Source organism: Ruditapes philippinarum, unplaced genomic scaffold (genome assembly GCF_026571515.1).
Source record: "Ruditapes philippinarum isolate M1 unplaced genomic scaffold, ASM2657151v2 ctg1094_1_1_1_1, whole genome shotgun sequence".
Taxonomy (NCBI): domain Eukaryota; kingdom Metazoa; phylum Mollusca; class Bivalvia; order Venerida; family Veneridae; genus Ruditapes; species Ruditapes philippinarum.
Window position 1 is genome coordinate 103,268 of NW_026865634.1, and position 24,921 is coordinate 128,188.

At 31.2% G+C, this 24,921-nt stretch overlaps 2 protein-coding genes across 5 annotated transcripts in view; one reads left to right on the forward strand and one right to left on the reverse strand.

Annotated features, from left to right (window-relative positions):
* Window positions 1–7,512, forward strand: part of LOC132729844 (uncharacterized) — a 34,623-nt gene extending 27,111 nt beyond the window's left edge. For all 4 annotated transcript variants that reach the window (XM_060715676.1, XM_060715675.1, XM_060715679.1 and 1 more), the window contains 4 exons: window positions 223–367; window positions 857–946; window positions 1,466–1,603; window positions 1,885–7,512. In XM_060715676.1, the coding sequence (XP_060571659.1) occupies window positions 223–367; window positions 857–946; window positions 1,466–1,603; window positions 1,885–4,449 (2,938 nt within the window). In that variant the 3' untranslated portion in view covers window positions 4,450–7,512. The remainder of the gene's footprint in view (window positions 1–222; window positions 368–856; window positions 947–1,465; window positions 1,604–1,884) is intronic.
* Window positions 7,513–10,585: 3,073 nt separating this feature from the next.
* On the reverse strand, window positions 10,586–24,696 carry LOC132729847 (neuronal acetylcholine receptor subunit alpha-6-like). The gene is made up of 7 exons (XM_060715687.1): window positions 24,135–24,696; window positions 18,210–18,349; window positions 17,823–17,867; window positions 16,549–16,658; window positions 16,028–16,258; window positions 14,391–14,701; window positions 10,586–12,866 (listed from the first exon to the last, which is right to left on the reverse strand). The coding sequence occupies exons 1-7, from the start codon at window positions 24,169–24,171 to the stop codon at window positions 12,310–12,312; spliced, it is 1,431 nt and encodes a 476-aa protein (XP_060571670.1). The 5' UTR covers window positions 24,172–24,696; the 3' UTR covers window positions 10,586–12,309.
* Between the last annotated feature and the right edge of the window lie 225 nt (window positions 24,697–24,921).

Below are 24,921 nucleotides of genomic sequence, written 5' to 3' on the forward strand. Positions count from 1 at the left end.
CTTTAATCATAGCTCCACTAAACTTGTGTAATCCACTAAACTTGTGTAATTAGCTTGGTCTTGGCTTTCTACAGAGTTTTATTTGTCAAGATTTTTTAATTTAGCATCTAAAAATATACTATATTATCAGACTCCACTGACAGCCAGGCTGGTTTGGTTCTATACTGGTATCTGTCAATATCATCTCTAGCACTTGTACAATTTAATGATGATTTTTTCCAGGAAAACATGTGCATGTCAGGGTGCCTATCTAATGAAGAGAGGGGCCTCTTTCTCATTTGGCTGTTCCTGGAGCATGTATTTTAATGGGTGTAAATTTGCAAGAAGTACACATGCCAGGAAGTTCCGGCTGAAGAACGAAGACAAGGTACATATATAATAGCAGAAATTTTCTGTGTGATAATTTTGAGGGTTTTGTGCACCATGTTTGTTTTGTCTTTTGCCATATCATTTTGCTCTCAGCTCGGGATTCGTTTGATGCCTAATGCTACTGGTTTACAGTCCAAACTTTCTGCAAATATGGAAAATACATTAAGATTTTTGCTTAGTAAATTGTCTACAGACATTGTATTTATTCAACAGGTATTTCTAATGCAATTGATTTAGATGTCATCTTAAATAGAACTTACAAATTTTGATGGTAAAAGTTTTAATATCCAAATGGTAATTGAAAGTAAAACTGACAGTAACTTGTGCATGATTTATAATATCTAGATAATGCTTGAGGTCAGTTCTCGGGTATGTTAGAGGTCATGGTCAGTTATCTTCAAGCTTGATATTTCCGTCTGTACCAGCAGCTGGTGTAATATTGTTATAAGAGAATATTTTATATTGTCAAGTGTATTGTATTTTGCAGGAAGAACAGTTGGAGGATAAACTACAAGCATTGGCGACACATGTTGGACCATTATATCAACAGTGTGCACCTGATGCCCATGCCAATCAGGTATAATAAACCTTTCTTTTATTTGATCATCATTGACTCAATGAAATTGTAATGTATCAGTTAAAGATCAGTATATATTATTAATTGATTACTGAATTTAACAAAGAAATAGTACTTCCAGTTTAAAGTCTAAATTAAGGAGTAGTAGCAGTAGAAAAAAAATTTATATATGTATATTGTGGTGGTAAATGGACATTTAGTCAAATAGTTTTTGTCATTATGAATTTTGTAAATATTTTATACTATGTGAGTCATTATTTTAACCAGTTATACTTAATTGTAGATTATAATTAAGCTTACTTCCTGTTTGTTTGTTATGAAAAATGTTATAATTAAAAGTTGCCCAACAGTGATTGAAATAAACACAAGTTTGACAGCAAAAAAAACCCACCCCACATTTGTTTGTTAATTTGAATCCTAATTTTTATATCAGATATAACTTTGTGTGAGTGTGACTTAAACCGAACAACAACAACGAAACATGTTTAGAATCAGCAGTATCCTTATTGTTCATTTCAGTGTTACTACTCAGACAAGGCGAAGGATTGTAGACTAGGTGATGCAGAGGGTAAACCCTTCTCCGGTGTAACAGCATGTCTCGATTTCTGCGCACATGCCCACAAAGATATTCACAATATGAACAATGGCAGCACTGTGGTAGGTCTACTACTTCCTTATATTGGTTAATTGCAGGAAGGGAATTCAAGAGTAATTTAAATAAGCTACGGAGTTTTCATCACTGTTGAGCTAAAAATAATCTGTATTTACATTAACTGACATGTTGTTCAATAAACTAGAATTTTAACTTCAGACCAAATAACTGTCTTTTCATTAATATAAAAGCTGGGTTTTTTTTTTGATATTACCAGACTGCATGTTAGGCTGAATAAACAATAAAATCATACATTGAAATTTATTTGCTCGCTTTTATGCTTCAGGTGGTTACACTAACAAAACACCGAGGATTGTCAAAGCCTGAGGATGAACAGCTTCATGTGTTACCTCTTTATGTGCTAGACCCTACGGATGAGGCTGGTAGCTATGACGGACAGTGCAACAAGTTAAAGAATGGTTCTCTAGAAGTCCTGCATCAGTTTCCACTTGAGGCCAGAATGAGAGCCCACCCTCTACAGTCATGTAAGAAACGTCGCATGAGCAAGAGAGGTCGAGGCGGTTCCCGGCAAACAATGAATGGTCGAACTTCGCCTTGGGATTCCTCATCGTCGGCTCAGTCTACCCCAAAGAAAGATTTTTTACAAGGGCAAGAGGCCCTGCTTAGTCCTGCAAGCTCCCATAATAACACACCCGTTAAACAATCTGCGATGAAGTTACCATTCAACAGTGATAAACCGATCTCATACGATGATCTCATGTCCATGTCAACTCAGGAAGGCTTTAGTACACTGTATGATAACTTTTGGGACTATTTTTACTCCTTTGGTGTTTTCCCTCCACCAGCAATATTAGCAGCCAGTCTGCAAGCATCAGGAGAGGATAAATCTCTGGATGCAGGGAATTTTAAACTGAATGAAAAAAGGCAGCAAGATGTACCAAATCATTTAACTTCTGTTAATGCTCTAAACCGAAGCTCAGTGCCTTCAAACATGGCAAATTCTCAGGATAAACAAAAAACTGCCATTTCACAAGATCAACAACACATGGCTAATTCGCAACATCAAGTGTCTAGGCAACATGATCAACAACACATGGCTAATTTGCAACATCAAGTTTCTAGACCACAAGATCAGCATCACATGGCTAATTCGCAACATCAACATCAAGTTTCTAGACCACAAGATCAACAACACATGGCTAATTCGCAACATCAACATCAAGTTTCTAGGCCACAAGATCAACAACACATGGCTAATTCGCAACATCAACATCAAGTGTCTAGGCCACAAGATCAACAACACATGGCTAATTCGCAACATCAACATCAAATTTCTAGACCACAAGATCAACAACACATGGCTAATTCGCAACATCAACATCAAGTGTCTAGGCCACACGATCAACAACACATGGCTAACTTTAAAAATGACCCACAAAATTCATCTGTATATGCTTCAAGTTCTGTTCAAGTTCAAAATCCATTCAGTGATCCACCTCAATACTATAGCAAACCTCCACCCTCATATGGAGAAGCAGTGAACTTTAGCTTTCAGGAAAAACAACCAAGTGTCAGTTCAAATGATACGCATGAAAACTTTAGTACAAAAGATAGACCCATTCAGTCAGGAATTACTGCCCGAAATGAAACAGCAAATCAGGGTAGTTTTGTCAATGGGGGAAGTGAAAATAAACAAATAAGCCATCAACAGGCAGCAGATAAAACAAGTAATGTGCCATCAGGATTTAAAACAGATTCACAGGCTTTGGATCTTTCATTTTCATCTAACAGCAGTAAATCTGATGGACTTGCAACAAGTCAGGACCTAACAGTGCCACCATCGGAAAATTGGGGAAGTCAATCCATGCAAGAACCTGCAAAATCTCTACCTCAAAATCATTCGCTGGAGTCTTCTATGAATGCAAACAGATCTCAGCAGTCTCCGTTGGATTTGTTAACAAAGGCCATGGACATGCGTAGTAAGCAAGTAGGTTTCAACGGCACTCTCTCACATGCCAATAGTAGTAATAGTGATTTACAGACAGAAAGAGCAATTCATCAGCAAGGATTCCCAGATAAACATAGTCAACAGAATAAACCTCAGTCAGATGAAAATAAGTTTGGTGTTCCTAAGTTTGGACATTATCATACAGAAAATAATTCTTTACATCCTAGTCATTTTCCAACTCCAGAATTCGCCAAGGCTAATCAACAAAATACACAAATGCAAAATCAGTACGAACAAGTTGGAATGAATTCCGGGAATCCTTGCTGGAAACCTTACGATCCGAACAGATTTGAGTTCCACGAAAGGCTTGATACTGTTAAAACTGAGAAGTTAAATTCAGAAGATGCAAGCCTCCCAGATCCCGATGTCGTAAAGTGTGAGATGCAATACAATGAGGAAGCTTTCAGAGATGCACAGATGGGAGGAGTTGCTATAGCATTGAGTCATAGGGCGGTTCTTTTTGAAGTAGCCAAACGCGAGCTCCATGCCACAACAGGACTGAAAAACCCTAATAGGTATCATCCTACAAGAATAAGTTTGGTTTTTTATCAGCATAAGAATTTGAATACAGAAAGGCATGGTATGTATGCTTACAAAAAGAAACTCGAAGATATGAAAATGAAGGAAATGGAGCAGATGCAGTTGGAAAGGGGCTATGTAGACATGCAGGAGATTGAAAATAGTCTAAAGGGCGGAAAGAAGCAAAAATTAACTGATGAAGAAGCAGAGATTGCAGAATTACTGAAGAGTTCGAAAGCAGAATATAAGTTTATGTGGAATTGTAATACGAATCGTTGCGATTCCAATACTACAGAGACTGTCTCAACTAAATGGATCGATCCATCACCGATAGTGACTGGACCGTACCAGAAATGGATTTAGATTGGTGTTGGCAATACCATATAATGGATTTAGATTTAGATTGATTCTGTTTGTACCGAACAATGGATTTAGATAAAAATTGATGTGGTTAGTACAGGACAATGGGTTTAGATATAGATTGTCATGGTTCAGTGATGATGAAGATATGAATGATCATAATCAGGCTAAATATTTGGCCAGTTGTTAGCTTAGAATGTTAGACTACCGGTATATTCATAGGGCCAAGTATAAATTATTCTCTGGTGATACATTACATCATTGAATTTACACCATGTTTTATAACTAGAGATAACTTTATATTGTTAATATCACCCCTTGTATTTATTAGAAGAACTGTTTTTATCTTGTTGTTTCTTGTAGATGTTAAACTCTATATTTATTTTTGATTTTTCTCAGGAATTTTTAAGAAGATTTTTACACCCTAATTATAATGTTTGCTGTACTAATAGCAAATTGTATAGTATATAATTATACTTCATGTAAATTTGGACTATTAAATGTTGAATTGCATTGTGCGAGGTTATATATGTGTTATTTGAACTTTAAGTTCTAGATTTATGTATGTGTTAGTGCTAGGAAACGAGTGTGTTGTTATTATTCTTCTGTTTGCTTTAGATATTATTATTATTTTGTTTGTATAGTCAGTGCTTGTTTCAGTATTTGAAAGGGGAGATAATTCTCTGTGCAAGATTTGTGCTTCATTTCTTTATTTTCCGACTGATCTCACTTGTAGAGATGTTCTGTGATGTTTCTTTGTCTTTGGTTAAGTCTAAAATTCAAATTTGTAAACCAGTCAGAAATTTTGAGCATTTGATTGGCTATTTCAGACTGCAAGGTTGAAATGAACCAATAGAAGTTTAGCATTTTCAGACTGGTTTAGACATTTGATTTTTATTATCTTTTGTATGATAGAAACTTGTTATTGTATATATTTATAGTATATATAACTGGTCCACCTGAAAATTTAACATAATGAGTTTAGTTTTAAGAGATGTTTCTCTTGTAATTGAAAGTACATGTAATAATGAATTTATAGTAAAGGTATTGTAGATGGTTTGTGATAGATGTTGTTCCCTGTATAATTCACACAGTTAAACTCTTAAAATAGTTCAGAAATGCTCAATGTAAAATGTATACTTTATTTTATATGCACACAATTTTTTTTGTCTTTGAAATAAAATTGTCATTGCAACTGTCTAATTTTGTTCAGATACAAAAAATGTACAAATAATTGTATTTATGATGAATATTTCATTAAAAGATAGATCTACATACTTCAAAACAAATTATTCCTAATTTCTACCTTATTTTAAGATTGTTCATTTACAACACATTTTTGACAACTATCAAAAAGAAAACAATTTTGGTTTAGTTATATGTGAAAAAATAAGTCATTTTTGTGTACAAAATGAATTTTTCAAACGGAGCTTTTTGCAGTCTTGTATTTTGCTTTAAAGAGAGTGCCTGTATAAATGCTGTGCATTAGATACATGCCGGAAATTATAGATAAGAATCATAGTGAGCTACTTAGGATAGGCTGATACAGTGTTTTTAGGTGTTAACAGTTCACTCAAACACCTCTCAGACACTCTGGTCAGGATTCTTGAAACTTGGATTTAGGCATCTCAACATGGGTTTTTCAGTTCATTCCAGGACTGGTTTTTAATCTACTAGAGATAATATATAATGTCTTTGATTTAACCATAAGAACAAGATTATAGGGGCTTCTTCAATTAACGTTTGAGCTGAACTTTGTCAGCCTATAAAGATTGAATGAATAGTTTAAACTGTTAAAAAGGTAGTTATACATATAGTTAAAAAGATACCATCATTATACCATGTAAACATTGTGTGTTATTGTTAGTTTTTTCATCTTGGCTGCCTTAGTAATATTTATCTCTGGAAAGAATTTTACCAACTTATACCAATTTATACAGCCATTATATTCTGGTTATTTTAATGTCTGACAAAAATGTGCACTGCTGAATATTCTGAAATTATTTATATACACCAGCTTTTCTTTTCTCTTCTCTGGAAAAGAGAGATGTTTCAGGTAAATTGCAGCACTTTTATATAATATCTGATTTACAGACTGTTTAGGTGAATCTTTGAAATATTGTTAACTGTTGATTATATAATGTTATAATTTCCTTTAGTACCTTGTCACAGTTTTTGAGGTTTTTTTTTTTTTTTTTAATATGCTTCAAGAGTTATCCCTCTTGATAACTTTGATGTTTTCTTGAGTTTTTAAATGTTCTTGACAGTGTAATGTACATTTGTTCTTATACTGCACTGCCATTGTTTAGTGACTAATGAGTTATTACTTGATAAGATTGTTTGATTAGAATATTTTTAATGTGTTCTATTTTTCAATTTGTTAAGAATCTATTCTTAAAAAGCAAGATTTGTTTTGATATGCCATTTTAGGTTAAAAAGTCATTTTTTTTTTCTAAGTGTTTTTTAAAAAGTTTTACTGTTAAAAAAGTTCTATTGTTCGTCTTTGTCTTTAAATCTTTTTTTAATGAAGTTCTTTTTGTTAAACTTTCTTTTAAATATTGTTTACTTGTTGTTAGATCAGATAATTTGGTATATCTCCAGTTGATTAAAACAAAATGTTTTATATTCCGTCTCCTTAGTGCAATAAGTGGTTAACTCCCAATTAATTTAGAAGGACTTAACTCGTTACATCACTAAGTTGACGTTTTACTATTTTTAGGTTTTATTCAAAAAACATTTTATTTATTCTATATACATGTACTAGCCTCAAGTGAGGTACTTTTTTAATAATTTACACTGAACAGTTTATAAATGATCTTTTGATACATGTTTAGATTTTATTTTAAACTTAATTAACCATTGAAGACATACAGAAAAGTAGAAGACATTTGGCAACCTTTTCCCCTCTCCTGCTTATGTTCAAATCAGGCTAGAGACTTATTGATATTTCAGGAATCCTATTATGCAGTTGGCCTGAATTTTTGCATGGAATGACACCCACAGTCTTTTTCCACCAGTAAAATTGACGTGTCATCTTAAGTGTTTTTGGTATGACTTGATACCTTACGGCAAATAAAGAAAAAAAAGGCCATGGAGCACATTTGATTAACTATTATTAGAACAAAAACTACCGGCTACATTGCTAAAACTTGATTAAAATTCTCAATTAGCAGTTGAAGTTTTAAAGCAGTTTAGCTTTACTTACCAGAACAGTTTGGGAAATGATTTATATCTATTTAACAAATACATACAATGTGTAAAATATGCTTATTTGTGTGATAAATCAAGTGTGGTGATCATTTTATTGCTTTAAATCTTGTCTTTTTTCTAAGCTGTTTTTTAGACCCCTTTTAATTTATTATGCCTACTTATATATACCCTTTGTTTTCATGAAATTTATAGTTTTAAACAATTTGTACATGATGAAATATAGTTTTTAAGAACTAATGAAATATTTTAGCAGCACGATTTTATGTCTTCTTTTAATTGTACATAGAGAAACACAAGAATGTTTATATTCCAGTTTTCTTTTGTTTTTTTCGTAAATTTGTCTCGTTTTTGAATGACTGTATATTTATAAAGTGTGTATATTAAGATAGACATATTGTGATGTATTTTTATCCCTTTGTTTTACTGATATCTAACTCAGTAAAGGTTATCTTAACACATAAAATATCTTTTGTTGTTATTTATCATCTTATTTTTAGCTCAGCTATTCCAAGAATAGGGAGGGCTATTGTACTCACCCTGGCGCCCAATCAGCATCACTCTTTGGTTAAGTTTTTGCATGCAAGTTGGTATCTCTAAAACTACTGAAAGAAGCCCGTAACCCTTTTTGAACTTAGGAAATTCTACATTATCCAGGCTCTTGTTTTAATATCAAGCAATGAGAATAATCGAGTGTGCCGTCATACTAGATAATGAAAGTGCTTATAGTTTATAATGCTCTTGCCATTTTCATTGAATTATTTCAAAATGAAAGGCTGCTCTTGCTAGGAACATTGATTGAATTCTTTTATTTGATGAAGTTGTCCAGCTTATTAAAGGTTGATGATTCCACTTGGGCATCCACTTCCTCCTGAAATAATGCACTAGTAATTCAGGCAGATGTGCTCCAAGATCTTCCTCTATCTGCTTAACTTGCAAATCACTGAGTCTGAGTGAACACATATAATTATAATGTAGTAAAGAAATGAGGCCAGAAACTTTTATTAAGATAGTTATTTCAGGTTAAGAGACAATATCCAAGTAACTAATGAACAGCTTGTTTTCTCTACACAAGTGATCTCATATGTTGAGCCTCAAAAAAATTGAAAGTCCTGACCCTATCTCAAACAAAATCTTCTGTGTTGAAACATATTTTTTTTTTAAAAAATTGCCCAAAAAAAGTAATGAATACCTTGAAAATTTCTGTCTGATTAAGAAACTCAAAATTTTAAAAATTTAATAAAACCAGTAACAATATAAGCCAGTCCAGTTGGCAATGGTTAAAATGCCTTCAAATATCAAGATATTGTAAGTTAGAAAATGAGACCATTTCAAGTAACAGTCATGTTTCTTCTTAGTCCAAGAATGGAATGCCTAAGACCGAAGGTTTTAGACTGGAAACTTAAATATTACATGACGATAATTATTATGATATGATTAAGGCATGATTTCAGTAGTATTCTCTTATAATGTTGATGATGTACTCTGAGTTATACATCAGCCAATTGTTTGAAATACAGATGCCAAAATGCATTCAAAGTGCTGTATCAGAGATGTTACGAGAGTAAATATCCATTTTCTACTTCATTTTTGTGTCGCCTCTACGGAGTAGTGGCTACATATAGGGATCACTTCTCCGTCGTCTGTCTGTCCGTCTGTCACAAAACTTGTCCGAACTACTCCTCATAAACTACTGGTGCAATTTCATCCAAACTTTACAGGAATGATCAGTACCAAGTCTAGTTGTGCATATTGTCAGCATTTTCCGGTTCAATGATTTTTGTCAGAGTTATGGCCCTTTAATAATTTTTAATTTTAAAGTTTGTCCGGACTACTTCTCTTATACCACTAATGCAATTTCAATGACACTTTGCAGGATTGATCTGTAGCTCAAGTCCTTGCGCATATTGCACGGGTTTTCCGGTTGAATGATTTTTGGCCGAGTTATGGCCCTTTGATAAAAAGGTGTTTTTTTTCTGTGTGTTGCCAGATACACAAAAGCTTGTCCGGACTACTCCTCATAAACTACTGGTGCAATTTCATCCAAACTTTACAGGAATGATCAGTACCAAGTCTAGTTGTGCACTGTCCGTCTGTCTGTCCGTCTGTCACAAAATTTGTCCCAACATGAAATTGGCCATCATGAGGCGACACATGTGATTACTGATCGCTCTTGTTATCTTTTAATCCTTAACCTACTGAATTTCTGTTCTCCTTTGAATTTGGAATAGTTCATTTATATATATAAGGGATTTCAATGTTACTAAGTATTAAGCCTGGCTGGACTGCACCAGTAGCAAAGAATGATCACTTCTGGCTCCAACAGGCTAAAGGTTAAACCATTGACAGCCATTATCGATTGTAACAAAGGCTTTTCTTGTTGTATAGTCTGTTACTGGTCATCAAATGTAGACAAAAATTACTGAAGTAGAATATCCATATATGTGTATATGAATTCAAGTAATAACTTGTGTATATCACAGACACTTGGGGGCCAAACCCTATCACCAGGCTTGAACCGCCCTTGTTAACGGTCATTAAAAATCTTTTAACGTTTTTTTTCACAATTGGGCATCTGTCTTAATCATTTATGTTGTTTTCAAACCATTTCCACAAGAATAAAAAAAATCCCATTTACTGTCAAGTCTCGAAACTTTACGGTACATTGGTTTTTTTATTCTTATGGGAATGTTTAAAAAATAAAACAATTTTAATGATTAAGACAGATGCCGCATTTGTCAAGATTTTTATTGACCATTTCTAGGGGCAGTTCAAGCCCGGGGGACAGTGTCTGATCCCCAAGTGTCTGTGGTGTATGTATAAAGTTAAACATCTTTTATATGTTGACTATGTTACACACAAATTGTCGGGTTACCATTAGATTAACAGATATTTATTGTTTGTTTCAATTCATAACAAAACAGGCTAAAACATTATTTTTATTTGTTTTATATTTTCTATGAAATGTACAAATGCTAAATGACCTAACATTTTAACATATTTAAGTTGAAAACAAGCAAGAAGTGATATAAATATAAATAAGTATGTACAATAACTAGCACAATATGTGCTGGACTAATAAAGTACTGCTCTTTTTGTTTTAAAAGTTATAATTTAAAAATATATAAAGTTTTATTGTGAAAACAATACTGCATAATAAATAATAATGTAATGCATTTGTGCCATATATAGAATATATTCAATATTTACTGACATAAACTAAAGCATTTATTGCATGTTGTTTAAGTCTCTGATAAGATATGATACACACAACCCACAGGGACTTTATCACAGATAGCTGTTAGCAAACAAAATTATAACATACCTTCAATTTTCATTATTTTCCTAAATTGATAAACCAATGATCCAGTAAAAGAATGCATTGAATATGTTATAACAATATAAAATTTACAAAATTTACATTATGTTCCAATGTAACAAAACATTTTTATGATGTCTCACATATTTCTACAGTATTTCACAGATTTATCATGTTTCAAACTTATTTCTGTAATGTCTTACAGACTTCTGCATTATTTCACACATTTCTATAGTGTTTCACAGATTTCTACAGTGTCTCACAGATTTATCAAGTGTCAAACATATTTCTGTAATGTCTCACAGATTTCTGCATTATCTCACACATTTTTAGTGTCTCACAGATTTATGTAATGCCTCACAGATATCTGCATTATCTCCCACATTTTTAGTGTCTCACAGATTTCTGTAATGCCTCACATATTTCTGTAATGTCTCACAGATTTCTATTTCATAGTGTCTCACAGATTTCTGTAATGTCTCACACATTTCTATTTTACAGGTCTCACATATTTCTGTAATGTCTCACACATTTCTATTTTAAAGGTCTCACAGATTTTTGTAACGTCTCACACATTTCTATTTTACAGGTCCTACATATTTCTGTAATGTTTCACACATTTCTATTTTAAAGGTCTCACAGATTCCTGTAATGTCTCACAGATTTCTGTAATGCCTCACAGATTTCTATAGTGTTTCACAGATTTCTATTCTATAGTGTCTCACACATTTCTGTAATGTCTCACAGATTTCAGTAATGCCTCACAGATTTCTAGTGTCTCACAGATTTCTATTCTATAGTGTCTCACAGATTTCTGTAATGTCTCACAGATTTCAGCAGTGCCTCACAGCAGTCTAGAACGTCTCATAGATTTGTATAGTGTCACATAAAGTGTCATGCAAATTTCTTTAATGTCTTGCAGATTTCTTTTAAGTGCCACAGATTTTCTGTAATGCCATAAGAATTTCAAAAGTGTCTCAGAGACTTCGTTTACATCTGAAAGATGTCTATAAAATCTCACAGATTTAGAGCTGCACAAAGTTTAAGTCCTCCTCCATCATATTCCACAAAGTCTGGCTGTCTTAAAATCGATGGGGTAAAATAATATGTACATCTTGTTTGATTTGAAAATTTGCAAATACTCGTTGAATGTCACTAGCTCAAATACATTCAGATTTCATGATTAAACACTTAGAAATCTAGCTTATATTGCTACAACATCACAGTATGTAAAATATTTAGGATGCACCAACATTTGAAGCACATTTACAGTGATTTTTCAATTCAATTCATTTAACCATAGTGTCGAAAATTTGCCAAAGCTCATTCAAATTTTATCACAGTGAACCAGTTCCAAGAACAACTAGAAATATGAAATGTGTAATAAAAGAAATAATGAGAAAAATAACAAGGAAAAGTGTGTCAAGACATTTTGCCAAATGTTGCCACGGACATCTGTTTGGTAAGATTTCTTTAATGATAGGTTTTCTTTCGGGCAGTAAGCCTGTGACAGTAGCTTGTTCCATGACATGACTGGTATCTGTTCGAGGTGTAGGCTCTAAAGGTGGCAAGCTGTCTCTCACAGGCTCCACCCTACGATGTATTGGTGACAGTCTGCCTGGTTTTTTAGGGTCAAGGCCACCATTTGGCAAGCTTGAACAGCCTTGTAAATCGTGATGCGACACTCTCGTGCTACTTGTACCTTCTGACGTAACCATGGAATTTGTATCTTCAGTTGAACCTAATTTACATGTAATCTTGGCCAGAATGTGTAGTAACGATACCATAGATGGTTTCATTTCACGCTGGCGATCTTGATGGTAAAAATACAATACCAGAAACTCGCAAAATGTTGCCAGCATTGCCAATAGAAGCACTACAGATATGTATCCCACTGAAAAATAAGACAAACAAAAATTATACCAGTATAATTATGATCATCGAAATATCTCTTGAGATTTTAATACATTCACAAAACAATCATAAAAACATACATGAATTCTTAAATGAAAGGAATATATAATCAGTTCAAAAAAAAAATCAGTTCAATAAAAACTAACGTTTCTCTTTAGCTGTCGTGTTCAGAAACAACTATGATTATAAAATAACAAATGATGCAACATCTGTTTAACTATACGCTAAACAGAATGTGACATTTACGTCAGAAATAAAAACTTTGCCAAATAAGAACAATGTTTCATTTAAAACATAGCTACATGAAAACAGCAATAAACAATACAAAATACATGTACATAGAATATGGCTCTATGCATGATTGAAAAATTCTCATAATTAATAATATTTATATATTTTTTATCATTATTATTATTTTTTTTTAAATGAAATGAAATAACATTCTCAATATTCTGTACCGGTATGTTAAGATAGAGCATCATGAATTTATCAGTTGAGAATTAAAACAATTAAAATAAATCCTGTTTTATATCTCTAGAAATAACAAGATATGTCTGGAGGAGGGCATAAATTACATACTGTAGTCTGGAAATTGGGAAATTTAGAATGTTACATAAGCCTTACTTGTTTGAAGGCAAGATCTCAAATAGTCAAAATATATTGATGTGCCAAAACTAGATTCTGAGAATTTTTATTTTGGGTCAGAATCTCCTTTTGTAGAGGGGAGATATTGCCCATACACAAAAAAGCACTATATCTCATTCTCGTCATGTAGTACAATTAGTTGGACTTGATCTAAAAAAGTGACTATTGCAAAAGGAGAGGTAGTATGAAAAATTTTACTGAAATCAAAAAGAGGCAAAAATTTATTCAAAATGAGTTTATAACCCAAAAGGAGTTTATTATGAACTCTTGCTTACAAATGAAAAAGATAATGTCATAATTATCTTGCAATTATATTCCAAATTTCAAAGCATAAACAGGATGGTATAAAATCCATATCCATATTTAAAGTTCAAAATAGGGGTAGAAACCACATATCAATCCATGTCAAAGTAATATAATCTGAAGTACAAGTAAAAAGTGGTGGCAAATTATAAAAGCTGGATGCATCCTGTTGAGATAAAATAATACATGAAAATCAAACTTGAGCTAAATGTACCATAATTTGAAGAAAAGTAAAAGGATTCAATATTCCATTTATGCATGATTAATGACTGATTTCACAGTAATTATCACCATATTTCTACTGGATGACCTTTGCAGTAAGGTCTCTTTTTGCATATTTTAACCTCATTTTTGTAATTTACATGGCTTGTAAGTGCTGTTTGCAATGTGTTAATTACTTTCTATGTTCACTTCGCAACATTTTACTTTTAAACACACTTTCAAAATTTTCATGAAAATTAGCCTGAATCTGAATGCTTTTTCCTTTTATAAACTTATATGAAAACAAAGCCCTGGCAAAAGTATAATTTGAATAATTTATGATTTTCATACATACCAAGTACAGAAACACCTGTAAACACAGGAATATATTCCAGGGCAGCAGCATAATAAACTGCAACCATCAGTAACAAAGTTATACTGTAGTGTGCTTTCTCTCCGCTCTCAATGGGTAACATGAATGTGAGAATCGTCAGTACAGATATAACAACCAGTGGTAAGGCAAGGACTAGTCCATAAAACTCTGTGTGCCTTCTTACAGTTAAGTAGAATGTTATTGTTGAATATGTTCTCAATTGTCCAGACTGTGAATCACTTTTCTGTGTGGTTTCCACATTTGATTGAACAAATTCAAACTCTGATTTCTCTCTGTAATATCACACAAAATTAAACATAAGGTATCTTATATTAATACATATCAGAAACAGGCAATGTTATGTTATAACAGCAGTCTTATAGCTGAGTAAATGTAGTGTATTTAAATGACCATTTTTACAAACGATCAACTGGATTTTTATCCAAATGGCATGTCCATCTATTGAATATGCAAGAAAATTTGATGTGTCATAGGCAAACTATCATGTAGGCAAGTAAATATCATGCTGTAAAAGCAACAAGTCTTGTAGATGAGTAAATATGGTAACTTATCAGAAATCCGTCTTATAGATGGGTAAATATGGTAACTTATCAGCAATCAGTCTTATAGATGGGTAAATATGGTAACTTATCAGCAATCAGTCTTATAGATGGGTAAATATGGTAACTTATCAGCAATCAGTCTTATAGATGGGTAAATATGGTAACTTATCAGCAATCAGTCTTATAGATGGGTAAATATGGTAACTTATCAGCAATCAGTCTTATAGATGAGTAAATATTGTTATTTATCAGCAATCAGACCTTATAATAGATGAGTTAATACTGTACCTTATCAGCAATCAGACTTATAGATGAGTTAAAACAGTACTTTATCAGCAATCAGACTTATAGATGAGTTAAAACAGTAACTTTATCAGCAATCAGACTTATAGATGAGTTAAAACAGTACTTTATCAGCAATCAGACTTATAGATGAGTTAAAACAGTACTTTATCAGCAATCAGACTTATAGATGAGTTAATACAGTACTTATCAGCAATCAGACTTATAGATGAGTTAAAACAGTACTTTATCAGCAATCAGACTTATAGATGAGTTAAAACAGTACTTTATCAGCAATCAGACTTATAGATGAGTTAAAACAGTACTTTATCAGCAATCAGACTTATAGATGAGTTAAAACAGTACTTTATCAGCAATCAGACTTATAGATGAGTTAAAACAGTACTTTATCAGCAATCAGACTTATAGATGAGTTAATACAGTACTTTATCAGCAATCAGACTTATAGATGAGTTAAAACAGTACTTTATCAGCAATCAGACTTATAGATGAGTTAAAACAGTACTTTATCAGCAATCAGACTTATAGATGAGTTAAAACAGTACTTTATCAGCAATCAGACTTATAGATGAGTTAATACAGTACTTTATCAGCAATCAGACTGATAAATGAGTATATAATATTATGTTGTTTTTTTATAATTATAAAATTCCTGCTCATATGACCCTCAATTACCCTAAAGTCTACAATACTAGTATATCATGATGAAAATATTTCACAGGTTCTTTGATTATTCATTGAAATGATACTTACTGGTGCATGTCCATGTTGACCTTATCAGTAAGAGAGAATAGTGACATTTCACTGTAGTCATATGACCAGCTGGATAGTGTTATCCTACATGTCTGTTTATCAAATGGGTAGTAGGTAAAATCTAGAGGACAGTGGACAAGAACATTGACTGGTACCTCCAAGACAACAAGAGATGTGCTGTATAATCGACTGTATACCTTCTCATTATATATAACTTTTATATCATCCATCCTGGAATAAAACATTGGTTATGTCAAAGTACATGTATGTCATAAATAACGGGTTATACACAGTTATAGAAAAAAAGAAGTTTGTTTGTGGGCATCTGTCAACGTTAACATCATCATGACTTACAACAATAGCTTGAACTTATAAATAAAGTTGAGCTTGAAATAAATTGTTTTAGATACACAGTGTACATATATTTTTTTTTATTTTTTCAAATACATGTATTAATTATCTTGGACAAATGTTATGTAGTTATAAAGTAAATGTATAAGTAAATAATAAAAACAACATACATATTTTCCAAAACCAGCTCAGGTTTCCAAATGTCTCCATCTTGTAGAAGTAAAGTATTGATATTACTATAAGTACCAGCATTCCAGGCATATCTAGGGTCATTCCAGATCTACAAAACAAAAGCATCCCACTGAAGTCTTCTTTAATAAATATGGTATACAAAGTAACCATTGAAGCAAACTGAAATGAACATTTTAGTCATTTAATGTTAACTTCAGATGTTTTGGCTGGTAGCCTTTATCTATATATATACAACAAAAATATCAGAAAGTGTGCAAGACAATGTCTAATCAGTGTGGTTTTCTGAAAATCTGGGTGATGGCTTGCCTTAGTCACCACTTTAGAGCCCTGCCATTCAGCATGTCTATGTACTCTGACCTGAGACTCTTAGAAAATATATTTATCACATACCCGTGCCATTTTTGCGACTTTGTAAAAATGGTATTGCACGGCCGTGCATATATTTTGATGTGATGTCATTAGCGTTATACAAACATAGTGTAAAGATGCGCTTAATGTTAGCGTTAGACTATAGGCGCATCAATGAATAATGACTCTTTTCACTTTAAACAGTTTTATTTTGGGAATGTGATAAATAGAATATTAAATTTGTGTAAATCCTTTACTGAATTTATTGAACTTGTTGAATAAAATAATATAAGGCTTGCCAGAGGCTCACATAATATAATTTTTTTCAACTTGTGCAATAAATTCAGTATCGAACTTACACTTATTCAATATCCTCTATATCTTATATATATATAAAATATAAAATCCAATCTTAATTTAACTAATGACCTTGTTAAACAAGTCTTTTATATACTTACCAAGGGTTAACATCACTAATAATGATAGATAAAATATTGTAATATTGAATGGTTTAAATATTTTATACTGTTACAGATCACAAAATTGAACGCAAAATTAGTCACTGCAAACTAACATAATAATGTTTTCTTAAAAAAACATTGTTATATCTTATCATAAGAATTCACTTAATTTCGTGAACATTAAAATTTGTGCTTTTGTCACAAAGCACATTTTCGTGGGTACTTAAATTTGTGGACAGTCTATTTTCCTAAAGGTAAAATGTAAATAATGTGATGCAAAATAATATTTTAGCAGACGAAATGAAATTCTTTTGATCTTAAATTTGTTGATTGATCTATCCACAAATACCACAAAAAGTAGTGCCCCACCAATAATGAATTTGCAGTATGATAAATTTTTGTATGTCTGTAAATTTGTAAATAATATAATAAAATTAACTTACCATAGTCAACTTTCCTGTAACTGCCATAGTTTCTTTGTGAGAATCCTGAAAAATAACTATTCTTTTCTAATTCTATAATGGGATACTTTTCTTAATTGTCACTATTATACTGATATATTTTCTTAAAATTTTGTGAAAAATTGTCAGAATTGTTGATGCTTGCAATGTGCCTATATAAACTTCATGACAAGAAAGTAAATATGTAATTTGAGTCATGCTGTACAAAAATATCATTAGTTTGTCATGTTTTAAGACATCAAGAGAAATTTAAAATGATAACAAAACAGACTTATAATATGGGTTCAATTATATTACTGTAAAATCATAACCCCCGACTTATAGACAATCTGTCTTATGGCTAAGTAATTCTGAAAGTTTTTAACATACCAGATGAAGGCTAACAACATTTAGTCCCACACTCACATTCAAACTTGATTCGGGTCGTATATTAGATTTCGATGATGGAATAGAAAGAGCATTGCGGAGATTTTCTACATTACCAGAATATTGACAACTTGACAAATACACTGAAATAAATAGATAAAGTTATATTATATCATATATAATTTGATAGTTTTTACATTTTGACAAATCTATTCAAGAATAAACATATTATCTCTAAAAAATTTTCCTGCCAAGTTGTAATAGAAAAAATTCTTGGAGTTTTATTATCACTTTAAAAGAGTGGGTTACTTACCTAAAAAAGATTATTGATTCAAAATTCCCATGTTTCCCATGTATACTTATAAGTGTAAAAAAAAATTTACATGTAAATTTTTAAATTTACATTAAAAAAATCCCTTTGTTCTGCTTGTATTCTTTTTGTTATATTAATTTTTTTTTCTTTAAAATTTTATTTTTTCAACTTGAAAATTAAAATTTGATTTCAAAAAAAAAAATTTTAAAAAAAATAATAAAAATAAGAAAAAAAAAACTAAAAGGGTTTTTTTCTGTTGTGAGAATAAAATATTCTGGTATGGGTTTCAAGATAGAAATTAACACCAAAAACCCTTTTTTACCCCTTTTGTAAAAAACACCTATTTTTACTTTACCTTAAATGGGCTTTTGTCTTTTGGTAGCAATTTATTAAAGGGCATTCAACATAAGCTTGCATTGTTGAAAAAAGAAAAATTCTTGTTGTCTTGGGAAAATTTAAAAGGACATTCAACATCAAGTCTTGCATTGTCTGCAAAATGAAATTAAATGGTCTTGTTGTCTTGGACAGCAATTTATATAGGACATTCAACATCAAGTCTTGCATTGTCTGCAAAATGAAAAATGGTCTTGTTGTCTTGGACAGCAATTTATAAAGGACATTCAACATCAAGTCTTGCATTGTCTGCAAAATGATAAATGGTCTTGTTGTCTTGGACAGCAATTTTATAGGACATTCAACATCAAGTCTTGCATTGTCTGCAAAATGATTAATGGTCTTGTTGTCTTGGACAGCAATTTACTATAGGACATTCAACATCAAGTCTTGCATTGTCTGCAAAATGATAAATGGTCTTGTTGTCTTGGACAGCAATTTATAAAGGACATTCAACATCAAGTCTTGCATTGTCTGCAAAATGAAAAATGGTCTTGTTGTCTTGGACAGCAATTTATATAGGACATTCAACATCAAGTCTTGCATTGTCTGCAAAATGATAAATGGTCTTGTTGTCTTGGACAGCAATTTACAAAGGACATTCAACATCAAGTCTTGCATTGTCTGCAAAATGATAATTGGTCTTGTTGTCTTGGACAGCAATTTATATAGGACATTCAACACCAAGACTTGCATTGTCTGCAAATGAAAAAATTATCCTGTTGTCTTGACCAGCAATTTCTTTAAACACCAAGACCTGCTTTGTCTGTAAAATGAAAAATTATCCTGTTGCCTAATAAAGGCAGGGCAACCTATCCAGCAGTTGGCTTGGCAGTATTATTTCTCTACTTCTCAAACTATCATTTCAGATGAAAGTTTCATAACACCAGAACATTTATTTTACACAAACCCTCCTGTCATCTGGACAGATTGTGGTTACATTGATTTTTTGCATGCTTTTTTCAACCTTGTCAGGTTTATAAAAGAATAAAATTTGTACAAAATATCATGTTACAATTTGAACATATCGAAATATTCTGGGTCTAACCAAAATTTGTTTTGAAAAACTTTCTTTAGGGGATTTGGACATGCTTTACTCAAAATAAAAAACAAATCATTTTTTGAAAAAAATTTATGTTTAATTTCCCTTTGGAGTTTTAAAAATTAGAAAATTGTTAATGAAAAGGGAAATTTGGTTGTTTTTTGGTTTTAATTGACATCCTTTAAAACGATTTTCATTTTGGATGTGTAAGCTTTCCCTTTTTTTATCGTGCATTTTATTGTCCCAATAATGAAATTTGTTTTGCTCCATCTCCCTTGCAGGTTAATAGGGGAATAGTGTGAAGCATGTTAGAATTATGGTGGCCATTTTCGTGAAAAATTCGTATGAGTAAACTTTGGGGCATGCATGCAAGGATACTGAGCAACAATTCAATAATGTATATGAAACATTATTAACATCAGTATGTTTTATTTTGCCACCAAAGAATGTGACGTTATGGTTTAACATTACGTCCATTTTCATGTTATTACTCTGAAAAAGCTGTGATGAAACACAAGGTTTCAGTGTTATGTAACTTAAACTGTGTTGGTGCACCGTAAAACCAAACAAACTAAAAAACTTGAAAATAAAAATCAAAAACATTAAAATTTTGTAGTTGGCATTAGAAGCAAATCTTTTGCGGGGAGAAAACCACTGTTGACGCTGGATACCAGACTATGGTCAAACAACTCCAGTGCGGCCAACCTGTACTAATAGCTTATTTTGAAAACGTAGATTGGTAGAAAAAAATAAGGTTAATTAAAGAGTAGTAAAGTTTGGCATGTGTCAATGATTGGCAATATGTAAATAATCTCTCGGTGTCATATTTCATTCTCTTGTTCTCTTCACACTTCATTTTACAAATGACTTTCTAAATACATTACTGAAACTCTAACCGAATTCATGACATTAAGTCATGACTTTAATATCACAATATGTGACATAAAACATTTTGTCTGTATTCTGTAAACAGTAGGTTGCCAGTAATTATAATTGTCGCAATAATGTTTATTTTTCAAGATAAACTTAACAGCATTATGTTTTTTTGGAAAATAAACTTTTTTGTGCTATGCTGATAATCAAAGCTTAAAAACTCCCCAAAATATATCGATAAGATATCTTTTTAATGCAAAACTTGTTGAGACTTAAATAGGTCACAGAGACTAGGTCATTACTAATATGAAATAATATTAAGAACTATGGCGTTCAGAAAAATGTCATTGGCGTTCAGAAAAATGTCACTTTTTGTAATTCAGGGATAATGTGAAGGGATTGGTTCATAATGATTTATTTTTAAAATTTTAAATTTAACCTTTTTAAATATTGAAACAAGAACTGTCAGAGGACAGTAACGCTCGACTATTCGAAAAGTTGTCACATGGGTGTTTCAATGAGTATAATAATGCTTACATAGATGAATACATAAAATTGTCCAAAAGGTACAAAGGCTTGTTATTATGATGTTTTATTGAGTTAATCACTGCTTTATTATTATGAATGCATAAAATTGTTCCAAAAAAGGCACAAACCCTTCAGTAGTTATGGAGATACCAGCTTACAAGCAAAAACTTTACCTAGAATTTCTAAGACTAAAAAGGGTCATAATTATGCAAAAAAACAAACAAATCAGAGTTATGGGACTTGTGCAAATTATGTAAGATAATCACAGAGAACAAGTGTGTGACGTTTCAATCCATTCCCTTCAGTAGTTATGGAGATACCAGCTTACTCACAAAAACTTAACCAAGAATTTCTAAGTCGAAAAAGGGGCAAAATTATGCAAAAAAGCAAATCAGAGTTATGGGACTTTTGTCAATCATGTTAGATAATCACAGAGAACAGGTGTGTGAAGTTTCATTCCATTCCCTTCAGTAGTTATGGAGATACCAGCTTACACGCAAAAACTTAACCATAGGGACGCCGACAAATGGGTGACTGCATTAGCTTGATTATTCTGCGAATAGTCGAGCTTAAATAAAAATGAAAATTTAGCGTATATACTGAGTACAAGCTTTCTAATACAGATTCAAGATAACTTATTAAAGCAAAATATTTTTTTTCTCCAAACAAGTAGTGAAGATGACAAAAATATAGAATACTGAAAATGACATTCAATAAATTACTGAAAATTAAAAAGAAATATTTCAATATTTAAATGACAATAACTGTAAAGATAAAATAGTGAATATGACAAATAAACATTAAATAATAAAAATGTTTTTTTTTTTAAATTAACTGAACATGATGAATAAATAACAAATTTTTTGAAAATAACCAGTACTAAGAATTATTTCATAAAATAACAACATATTATATATAGATTATATAATTATAGTCATGAAAGAAAAATCACTGTACTAAAAATGACACAAAAAAAAACAAAAAACAAATAAACAAGATAAATAACAGAATTTTAAAACTTACTATGATATATTTCATACTGAAGATATAAATCAAAATATATAGAGGATGTTCAAGTTTTTTTTCTATAACTACTGCATTTATTTTCATTTGGCAGTATTAAATAAGATAATTTTCATATCACAAGATGAAAATAAATACATGTACTGTTTATAGAAATAGCATGAATTTCTGTTTATTACATAGTGATACTTTTTCTCTGCTTTCACCTGATGATTTGAAAGACTTCCCCTTTAACTATTTTGTGTATTGGCTAAATTTACAAGAAAATTGTCCAGCAAGACATCAGTGAATACAGAAAATATTTTTTCACTGCAGTGAAAAATAAACTTTTACAGTGAAAATACAGAAAATAAAAATATGCATTTTATGTTGTCAATTATATTTCTAAATATATCATTTATAAGTATAATAATTAAAGGATATTAAAGTTTTTCTATAAATACAGGATTTATTTTCATATGATAATTTTCATATCTGACAAGATAAAATCCTGAACTTTTAGAGAAATATTGAATTTTCTGTTTATTATGTTATTTATTTATATATTTTTCTCATTCTGACATTACAATTTGAAAGACATCCCTTTAATTTTGTATAATGGCTAAATTTACAAGAAAGTAGTCCAGCAAGACACCAGTGAAAATACTAGAAATATTTTTCATTGCAGTGAAAAATTATTTTTTACAGTGAAAATATGGAAATTGAAAATATGCAATTTATTTCATTCATTATATTTCTGAATATTTCATTTATAAGTATTTCATAAAAAAATTATCCATTGGAAGAATCTAAAAAAAATTGTCAAGAGTATAGAGTCAGTCCAGTGTTCAAAAGCATATTTCAATACTCTAAGTATTAGTCATGTGTTTTCAGAAAATACTATTTAGGTAGTACATTGACTCTCTAAATCAGATATGCAAGTAGTGTAAGAAGAAACATTTGGGTCCAACATTATAAAGCCTGGTCAGATACATAAAAGTGCAAGCTAACCGCAGGCTTTACACTGATGGCAAAGGCAGATAATTTTCAGTTCAAGCATTTTCATTTTTATGATTTTATGTGTAACGCATTACTTAGGAGCTAGTTATAGTATCAGACTGAAGCAGTTTACATAACAAAAACAAAATAGAATTTTCCCTCACTTAATATTAAACTGCTATGTTTTGTTAGTAACTTTTTTATGACAATTTTGAAGATGCACCATCTGGTTTATCAGAAATGGTCTAAAAATTATTCTTTCAATGTTGGATTTTTTACTTTACTTAAAGACAGCTCAAAATAGCTTCATACCATTTAGCAGTCTTACCAAGTAAAAAAATGCAACAATATAACTGAATAAAATATTGCATTATATGGAAAATAATAATTTTTACTTATTATAAAAGCAATTTGTCTTTCAAAATTGACAAAGAAAATTATTTTTGTGCCACAACATTGTTTTCATTTTGAGCTAGAATTTAAGGATGACCCTGTATCAGTTAATGTCAACCCCAAAAATTGGAATAGAAAAGCAATTCTACCTATCAAAACAGACACACAAAAATTAAAAAAAAATAATTTAATCTTATAATAGGAATTAAAAAAAAATTCTAATTCATCTGGCGCTACCAGAAATAAGCTAATATTTAATAATAAATCTGTTACCCTTGATGTCAACCTAAATGTAATAACAGAAAATCTCTTCCAAAATCTCGTAATAAAAATATTTCACATTATAATCAGTGCTTAAAAAAAAGGTAAAAATATAATTACTTACCTTTTACAATTAAAATAAGACAAAATAAAAACTTCATATTGAAATCCAAGTTAGTCAAGTCTTTAATGAAGCTAGTTTGGCGGTACAATGCTGAGCTTGCCTTGGGACATTATGCTACGTAAAAATTGCCAATTAAAACAATAAACAATTAACGCTTCATGATTTCCAATACGCTCCATTATTTCACTAATTGCAAATCAGAAATTTAATCTTAAGATAAATAGGAGACTTTAAATACCATGTAAGATTTTAAACAGTTTAATCTTTCGCTTTCGAAAATAAAAAACTGCGACAAAATAGCCAGACATTGTTTCTGTAACAAAAAAAATAAACAATGGTAACCCCGTATCAAAATGTTGTCACTTTTTAATTGAATTAAATGTTGATTGCTTAGTCTTCCAGTACATTTGATTCAAACAGGTCCTGCTTTGTTTGTATGGTACAAACAATGTCATAAAATAAAAATAAAATTATTGACAAAGAAGGCTCGTGCAATGTAAATGAGGAAATTTAATCTGTTATTGGCAATGCATGATCTAACGCCCTGCTCATAAAACATTTTCAAAATATCACCTTATGAAATAATACAATGATTTTCTTATAAAATATAAAGGAGAAAGTTAAAAAATAAAAAAAAATTTTTATAAAATATAAACGGGAAAGTTAAAAAAAAGAGTAAAATGGAAAAATACTGCATAATTATGAAAGAAAGCCATTGACTAGAAATTAATTTATATTTGTGGACGATTTTTTTTTTCTCTCCAAAACTGATTATCATATTATATGA